This window comes from Atractosteus spatula, chromosome 6 (assembly GCF_055471065.1).
Source record: "Atractosteus spatula isolate fAtrSpa1 chromosome 6, fAtrSpa1.hap1, whole genome shotgun sequence".
In the NCBI taxonomy this organism is placed as follows: Eukaryota; Metazoa; Chordata; class Actinopteri; order Semionotiformes; family Lepisosteidae; genus Atractosteus; species Atractosteus spatula.
This window is the reverse complement of record NC_142711.1, coordinates 59,834,316-59,843,286: the sequence shown is the minus strand read 5'-3', so window position 1 is coordinate 59,843,286 and position 8,971 is coordinate 59,834,316. Positions and strand designations below refer to the sequence as shown.

The 8,971-nt window shown below is 39.3% G+C and overlaps 1 protein-coding gene across 1 annotated transcript; it reads left to right on the top strand.

The window, feature by feature from the left end:
* Positions 1-1,047: 1,047 nt before the first annotated feature.
* LOC148833117 (leukocyte elastase inhibitor-like) lies at positions 1,048-7,994 on the top strand. Its single transcript, XM_088919527.1, has 7 exons — positions 1,048-1,422; positions 2,111-2,286; positions 4,344-4,481; positions 4,709-4,826; positions 5,643-5,785; positions 6,108-6,275; positions 6,996-7,994. The coding sequence occupies exons 2-7, from the start codon at positions 2,113-2,115 to the stop codon at positions 7,398-7,400; spliced, it is 1,146 nt and encodes a 381-aa protein (XP_088775653.1). The 5' UTR covers positions 1,048-1,422; positions 2,111-2,112; the 3' UTR covers positions 7,401-7,994.
* Positions 7,995-8,971: the final 977 nt, after the last annotated feature.

The window sequence follows — 8,971 nt, the reverse complement described above, 5'->3', positions numbered from 1 at the left end:
CAAGGGTGATTTGGATGTCCAAATCAAGTGGTCCAATTTGAAGTACAAAGTGCCTAGGTTTCCTTTTTGAATGAAGTATACTGTTCTGCCCTAAAGATGCCAGGACATACAGTAGTGCACACCGTTTTTTTTTTAATGAAGTTGCACTATTTGTGTTCAAATAATTTGTAATAAATTTGCTTGGCTCTGGATCACGGTGCAAGATATTCCTACCACCGCGAGAAGCAAGAATAAAACTTTCAGAATGAAGTTGTGAGTAGCTAAAACTTCAATGTCAAGTTTGCAATAAAAGCAAACTTAACCCTGGATCGGCGATTTGTGAGGAAATTAAATTATTGCCACAATAGAGTATTCCAAAGTACTACCCACAATTTAAGCACCAAGTTATTTAGTCCCGAATTTCTCTAAAATGTATCTCATGTAATGCTCGAAATTTTAAGTTTTTTTTTTATTTAGTTACAGTAAAAAAGTAAAATGTTAGAAATGTTTCACGGTATCTGTGAAAAATAGTTCAGATCTGAATCTTTTGCTTATCTTATCTTGATCTGTTTTTATACATACCGGTTCTTTATCAACACTGAAATCAACGACCTTCAGTCATTTTTCGGGATGGTGCCCTGCAGTTCTGCGTCTCTGCGTAACCCTGTGTGCACCTTCACCTTCAGAGAGTACCCTGACGTGTGCTCTATTTCCCATTTATTTATTTAATTTATTTTAGTTGAATCGATATCAAATGTAATCGTTTTATAAATATTTAAATATATCATATACTGCAATAACTATTTGTTGGGAAGCACTTTTAACAGCAGACTTTGTGCATATTGAAGGTATCCGAAGAAGAAAATTCAATAAATTCGGTACGAACAGTACAATAATATACAGGCGCCCTATGTGCAGAATACAGCGCAAAAACCTTTTAATTGTATTCAGCAAAATTCAGCATGTTACAGGTGAGCTCACAGCGTTTCTACGAAAGCACTCAAACAGCAGCGATGCGGTGTGTGTGCCATTCAGCATCATAATTATAACAATTTTGTATCTTTATAGCTGAAGCTCTGCATATAGTCGAATCTGCAAGGACTGCGCACAAAAGGAAAATCGTAACGGAAGTCGGACTGTACATCAGATTCCCTTGACTGTAAAGGGGCAGAGCTGCCTGCTTTCAACTGACAAGTCTCTCCTCTTATTAACACATAAAATGCACCTGTGAGTAATTTACAGCACTCAATATAATACTAAACAAGCAAACCAATGTCGTGCTGAAAACATAATGTTAAGAATGAGCGGCGAGACCAATAAGGATGTAGCCTGGCCTCTGAACATGATGCGGTTTGTGTGACTGTAGTGTAACACGCCCATTTCTGTGTTGGTGGCACTGGTGAGAGTCAGGCGTCCCAGGACATCAGTTCGCATCCCTGCAAAGTAAGCGATTTTGTTTTGTTATTGTATTTTGAGACATGTCGAGGGAGCATTCCCGTTTTGGTATTGAAACGAGAAAATGACGTTATTAGACGCAGCTCGTTTAGGTCGGTGAAGGGGGATTGTCCGTCTGCAAAAAAAAGTGAAGTTTTCACTGTCTGCTGAATTGCTGATCTTTTCAAAACTCCTCTTGCTGCACATGGTGGTTTCAAGCAGAGCGGTAGATTGTTCTGCTGTGTTAAACGTACCGTACGCCGTTATTGTGTTGGTAAAGCTCAGCTGTTTTTATCCAAACCGTTTTTAAGTTTTAAAATGGAGACCAAAATGTAACCAGGAAGTGAAGGAAATAATGTCGTATTTTTCTTCCAAAGAAGATAATACAGAATAACATGTAGCCATAAAGGGATAAACGATTCTTTTAAACAACACGAAAGCAAACTATTGACGTTGTCAAACTTTTAGTTGGACGGATAGTGGTGGTTTCCCCCAGTGTGCTCTCAATGAGTATAAGCAGCACCTTGTTTTAAGTAACGCAGCTTATATCGCCCTTGAACTTGGGGAAAACCAACAATATTTCACAATCGAGACACCTTTTTTTTGAAGTATTGACACTTTTAATTTACTCAATGCTTTACGTTGTTTTCTTGAATGTGTCCCTAGTGTCTAATTAAGCATTTCTCTGTTTCCACAGCAATGGCAAAATCCAGTCTTAGTTCTGCCAACACTCAGTTCTGCTTGGATCTCTTCAGGAAACTCAACGAGGTTAACCCGAGCGGTAATGTCTTCATCTCGCCGTTGAGCATCTCGGCAGCCCTGGCTATGGTGTACCTGGGGGCCAAAGGCCAGACTGCAACCCAGATGGCAAAGGTAACTTGTAAGATCATGAGGGGGGGGTTATCCTTCTCCACAAAGACCACCAGCTGTGTGGTTTGGTTGATTAATTCTCTTCCTGCAGTGGAGAACCAGTGGGCTTTAGTTCGCACCCAAGGCTTGATGTGGTGTTTGTGCAGGTGAAACAGCCATATATATATATAGGAGTGTTTGCTCAGCAGCTGTAGCTGAATTGTTTTACCATGGGTGCTGAACAAACATATGTAAAGGTCAGTTGGTTGGTGGTAGAGATGCAATTTGGGGAAACGGATATTACACAGTTTTACCGTAACGTGGTTATTGAGGTACCTTGGGGTTTATGGAAGGCTGAATTCTGAAATTTAAAAGTGAAGGTGCCTGACGGTCTGCTCATCACCGATATAAATTAAGAGGCTCTTAGAGGAGGAAAAATCAACCTTTGTGAACTATCGCCCCTTTTTATTTGATTAGAAATACAGTATGCATTTAAATACACAAACGCCCTCATTTTTCTTTTCGTGATGGGTTTAGTACCTCTGAGTCACTGTGCATCTTTAATAAAAACGTTTGCTTTTCTAGATTGTCCTGTCTTTTTATCTCATTCTTCATAGTTGCTCAACAAGGCTTTTGTTGACTTTAGCAAACCCACCCAGATTACTCCAGTACACCTTAAGTATGCAGCAGTGATATTGCACCTTGGCAGAATTTCTTCATTGTTTAAATATATGACGATTTGCCTTTAAAAATTATGCCACGATTTGAATTAATTTCATTAAATGTATTACATTTAGAAAGAAATGTATAAAAAGTATGCTTCTTGACAAGGTTTTAGAATGAACACCATGTTGTTTCACACAGGCGCTCTGAAAGCAAACGCTTTTCATCTTTCAAAACTGGCTTGTCCTCCTCATTCATTTTGTCAGTATCACTGGGGTTTTATCTCTGAACTTTGCCTGTGTGTGGTTTAGAGGCACCGTTTTCAGTGTTCAATGGGCAATCGTAACTAGGTGATTTAGATGTGACGCATGATAAATGTCATAAATCCTATTTGGGGTATAATGTACTTTAGGTAATTCACTCTTTTGCTGTTGTTGAACTGTAGCTTGAGAAAGGAAAGAAATGATTTTTTTTTTTATTTCTTGCATTTTCCTGAGGTTAGAAGAACATTTGCAGTAGATGGGATGGGATCAGTTTCTATACTTAAAAAATTGTTTTTTGTTGAAATTGCATCTTTTTCAACAAAAAACGAATTGCTTTTCACAGTGCACCACGATGTGTGAAAAGAAAATCTGTTCAATTAAGTTCATTGTTTCATTGATTTGATTCTCCTCTGTCATGTTGTCAGCTGTGCATCATGCAATTAACAGGTTAATGCTACTGGGATAATTACAATAATAACAATGCCAACTTTTTTGTACTGCCTACACAATTTGGACTTGCCACATGTGCATTTTGCATCTGGCCTGGCCGCTCCAGACCCCACATCTGCACACGGGAAAGTGAAGATGTGGAGGTGGGCTTTTTGTACCCCCCCTGTCTTTGAGACACTCAGTCGTTTAGCACATCACAGGCAGCACCGACCCCAGTGGGAGGTTTGGGTGCTTCACTGTCTGAAGGCACTGTAAGCCTGCGGGTGCCTCGCAGGTCATGGGGTGGATACTGCATTGCCAGGACATGCAAAATGCCCTGGTGAGCTCACTCCAAGTCTTCTCTTAGTGACGCTTGTCTCACTGTGTATCATGGCTTGGGGTACAAAGTTCTAAAATTTACACCCTGTTTAAGGATGGTAATTAGAATTTCAAGTTCTACATTCGTACAGTAGACTTGTACTATATTTGTTATGACAAAATTGAGTAAATCTGATTTGACAAGATACAGTAAAGAATGCTGTTATCCTGCCTTTTTCGTTATTGAAGCCATAGGGTTGCATTTTGTCTCTTGCAAGTATACAGTGTAGATCCCAGCTTTACCAAAACAAAATCAGTATATACTGTACAGTTCATAAGAACACAACTTAAGTCTGGGTATTATGTCAATTTTTTTTTTTTAACTTTGATTTTGTCTCTTTCTGCCAGGCTCTGTGTTTCAGCCAGGCCACAAATGTTCATTCCAGTTTCACAGAACTTAATTCCGACATCAACAAACCTGCTGCTTCCTACCTGCTGAAACTCGCCAATCGGCTGTACGGGGAGAAGACTTTTAACTTTCTTCAAGTGAGTCTCGCAACTTAATGCCACTGTCAAATGTGTTTGTTTTTTTACAGCCGTCTCCCCCTGTTCCTGACTGGAAGGGCGTTTTCCCCCACTTCAGAAATGACTGCGATGTGAGCTGCTTGTGCAGAGAAAGCAGCTGAAAACTACAGTGAATGAGGAATTGCGATTCCTATTGCTAGTCCAGGTCCTTGACCCTGTGTCATTTTTGCTGTTCGCCGTCACTGCAGGAGTTCTTGGAATCCACAAAGAAGTTCTACCACGCTGACCTGGTGCCTGTGGACTTCATCTGTGCTTCAGGAGAGGCTCGGCAGCAGGTCAACCAGTGGGTGGAAGAACAGACTGAAGGTAACATCTACAGTACATGCAGAATCCAAAGGCAAACTTTGCCGGTCTTGTGCAGGTAGTTGATCTGTTTTTACACTTTCTGTGCTCTGACAGGGCCCCAGTTTCCTCAAACAGTGCTGTTTGTTATACAGTAGATATTTGGATGAGTAACCAGCCTTTCTTTGACTTTAAGCAATTTTGTCAGAATTACTGTTTCAGGATGTTTGCTGCCAGGTATTTCTGAAAACAGCCTTATTATTGGAAAAATGGTAATTGCAAGGTTTCTGCTGTTTCAACTAGTTTCAATTCATTCAGTGTTTGAATGAACAGTCTGGGTCCATCTTTTTTTTTGGATTAAATTTGCCAAGTGATCAGGACACAAAGAGATAACTCGGGCCACAAGTACACACTGTATTTGAGTTGTTAATCTGATCTACTTGCATGAAATGGCAATTGTTTCCTATTAACCCAATATGCAATGCTTTCCAAACGTAATCGATTGAGACCTCCATACTTTTCATAATCATTTAAGATCCTTTGTTACTGCCACCTTGAGTTCTCTCAAATCTCAGATCTTTGTCGCATCTGTCCAGAAGACTTTGTTCCAAGTTCACCTGGCTTCTCTTTGCGCTGCCAAGCAAATTCTGAATCGCAGTGGAGGGAATTTCATGGCCTGGGCATGCACGACCACTTCTGGAATTGACTATTGATTCTATAAATACTGTTGATATTGATTAGAAATAAAGCATGTATTATGTTCTACTCCATTTAATTCAAGTTAAACTCAAGATCATAAATACACATTGTTCTCACACAAGCAATGTTTCTTGTTCATAGGCAAAATCAAAGACCTGTTGAAGCCGGGAACAGTTAATAACATGACAAGACTTGCTCTGGTGAATGCCATCTACTTCAAAGGATCTTGGATGCACAAATTTGAAGAAAAAAACACAAAGGAAATGCCTTTTAAAATCAATAAAGTAAGTCATGAGCCATGCCTTTTTGACTAACAATTTTAATGAAGATACTAGGAATAGTGTTGAAGTGTTTGATCTACAGAATAAATGTACTGATTTGGAGAATACTTGGTTTCCTGGTTAGTCACTGTTGTTGTAAGGCAGAGTCAGGGCATCACATTGTTTGACTGTCCTCTGTAAATATTAAAGTATACTGTAATGAGGTGTTTTAAATAAGGTATATTATTTGGAGCTATTGATGGTTCGTGCATCATTTTAGAATAATATATGCTTTTCATGTCTGACGTGTTTTAGTTTATTTCTGTTATTTTTTTTCTCCTTGAAGAATGAGAGCAAACCAGTGATGATGATGTATCGGATGAAAAAGTTCCCTTTCAACTATGTTCCGGAGCTTAACCTGAAAATTCTGGAGCTGCCTTACGTTGGTGAAGAGCTCAGCATGTTCATCCTTCTGCCTGAAGACATCAGTGACAGCTCCACGGGGCTGGAGAAGGTACTGTAACTTGATGGTAGAGGCAGTCCTAGTAGTAGTGCCAGCAGCAGTAGTAGTATTAGTTATAATTCCTTGGATTTTTATACAGCTTTTCTAAAAGTACTTACTGTTAACAGTACTGTGTTTTGCCTTTGTCCTTGCAACAGTGACAGCCTGTTGCTGTTAAATTGTTAAAGCGCATAACTAAAAACAAATGTACGATGGTAATCAACCGCAAATATAATTCTCATTAAGAGCCTCCATTTTTTTTTTCACATGCTCAAAAAATCTAGCCATGGACTGATTTTACCCATTTCTTTGATCAACACGGTATAGACGCAAGTCGTGCACAGTTCATTATCGCCAAACAGTGGATATAGAAAATATGAGAGATGTGTTTCATCATGTTTCTTGGCTCGGCTCTAGGTTGAGCAAAAGGACATCTTATTAGTTGTCATTTAAAACAGTGATATTCACTCCTGGTCCTGGAGAGCCACGGTCAACCAGGTTTTCTGTGCTACTCCTGTGACTTCTAGTCTTCTGTGAGTAAAGACCTGGAAGCTGTGGTGGTACAGACCAATTAAGAGAACAACTCTATTCAGATCACATCTGGGTGGAATGGAAAACCAGCAGGCATGGTGGACTTCGGGGACAGGAAGTGATTCGGTGATTAACAAGAACTGCTACAATCTTTCTCTTTCTCTTTCTCTTTCTCTTTCTCTTTCTCTTTCTCTTTCAAAGCTTGAGAAGGAGTTGACGTTGGAGAAGATGCAGGAGTGGACGAAGAGGGAGAACATGGACACGGGCACTGATATATTGGTCCACCTTCCCAAGTTCAAGCTGCAGGATGACTACGAGCTGAGCTCGGCCCTGGCGGGTCTGGGCATGGTGGATGTGTTTGACAGCAGCAGAGCTGACTTGTCGGGGATGAACGGCGGGCCTGGACTGTCCTTGTCTGCAGTGGTCCACAAGTCCTTTATTGAGGTGAATGAGGAAGGCACTGAGGCGGCAGCCGCGACGGCGGGCATAGTTGCGTTCTGCATGTTGCGTGAGGAGCACTTCACGGCTGATCACCCTTTCCTCTTCTTCATTAGGCACAACAAGTCCAACAGCATTCTCTTTTTTGGCAGGTTTTCCTCTCCGTGATTGACTTATCAGAGAAAGTCAAGCCTTAATTCTCTTACTTCCTGCAACTTAACTGTAAATGTTTGTCATCAGGACATAAGACCATCAGTAGGTTTTAGATTTCATCACTGAGTGCTCGGGTCTGAACTTATTTAGAATAGTTTTTTTTTTTAGGATTTTCTTCAATTACTTGAGGTGAGGTTGCCCAATTTTCTAGTTCATATTCATAATATTCAATATTCATGTTCTTTGCTGCTTAGTACAAATAGCATCTCAAAGCTCTGTAAGGGAGGAGAATTTAAGCATATAGTCCTAAATAGCTTACTTATAAAGAATATTAGTGATGGAAATATTCTAATACTTAAATAACTTTGTATCTCTGACGTTCAGTATCAGTTCTCGAAGGAATTATTGAGCTGGTATGTGCTTAACAGCAGGATGCAAATTAAAATGATTACTGTAAATAGCAATTTATGACTTTTTTTATGTAACCACTTTTTAAGCATTACAATCATCTACCATAGTGTTCACTACATTGTTTACTTAAGAATTGTAACTGTAGCTCAACCTCAAAAGTTGTAATAAATAAGAACAATTAGTGTTTTAATGTTCCAATACTGTCTTCTGCACACAGCCGAGGTGCTTAGGCTTCAGTTTCACGGCTTGGTGATCATGGGTACAGTGGGTACAGTTCCACACAAGGCTCAGTAATTGCACATGATGTCCTGAGTTTTTCAAAAATATGCAGTAAGGGCCTCTATGCAGATAAGTGCATCACAGGGCTTCACTAACCAGATTAAAATTGGAAGGTCAATTACTAGATCTGTGTGTCTGGGAAACCAGGCAGCTGCCAAAAGAATCTACTATAGCACAGTCCTGGCAAAGGTTCAGTGATATTAAACTTTGAGGGACAAACAACACTTCACAAAAATGTACATTCTTACAAGATTAAGGTAGTCTTTTGTCTGATTGTGGGTTTTAAATAGCCGATATTCTATACTAATAGTGCTTCCGGGTTTTTTTTTTAATGGTTGGTATTGCAAGATTCTTCTCATTGTCCTTCATAACATTTTGGAGTCTATTTTCATTACTTGTCATTCCCTTGTCTGTTTATGTAGTCACAAAATTGATTTTTTAGGCATGTTCACGTGTCTGGGACAGGTTTTCCAAACGGATTCAACAGAATGATACAGTTAAATGAAGAAACATGACATACTTATTTGGTTTATTAGGAATATCTCATTTATTGATTTTTTTTTTGTGAAACAGACTTCAGGTGAGCATTATGAGCTTTGCTGTAGAAGTCTTTAGTTGCTTGCCATGGTCTGGAAAAGGAAAGAGTCAAAATAACATGCATATAAAAAAAACTGCTATTCTTCTTTTAGTATCTAAAAGCCACAATTTGCTGTAAAACAAAATAATAATCTTCTAGACTCTCTTATGTAATAAATCTGATATTCTAACTGCATGTTATACCCATTTGGTTTCTATCTGAAAAAGAGATGCAGGAATTTAGATAACAGTAAAGGACTGTAAATCTGTTAGTATGCACCCACCTCAAGGATTTTGCATTCAAGTACTTTTTTTCTGCC

Coding starts and splice junctions, on each gene's coding strand:
- LOC148833117 (XM_088919527.1), top strand. CDS start 2,113: ATGGCAAAATCCAGTCTTAGTTCTGCCAACACTCAGTTCTGCTTGGAT. Junction 2,287..4,343: donor CTGCAACCCAGATGGCAAAG/GTAACTTGTAAG, acceptor TCTTTCTGCCAG/GCTCTGTGTTTCAGCCAGGC. Junction 6,276..6,995: donor GCTCCACGGGGCTGGAGAAG/GTACTGTAACTT, acceptor TCTCTTTCAAAG/CTTGAGAAGGAGTTGACGTT.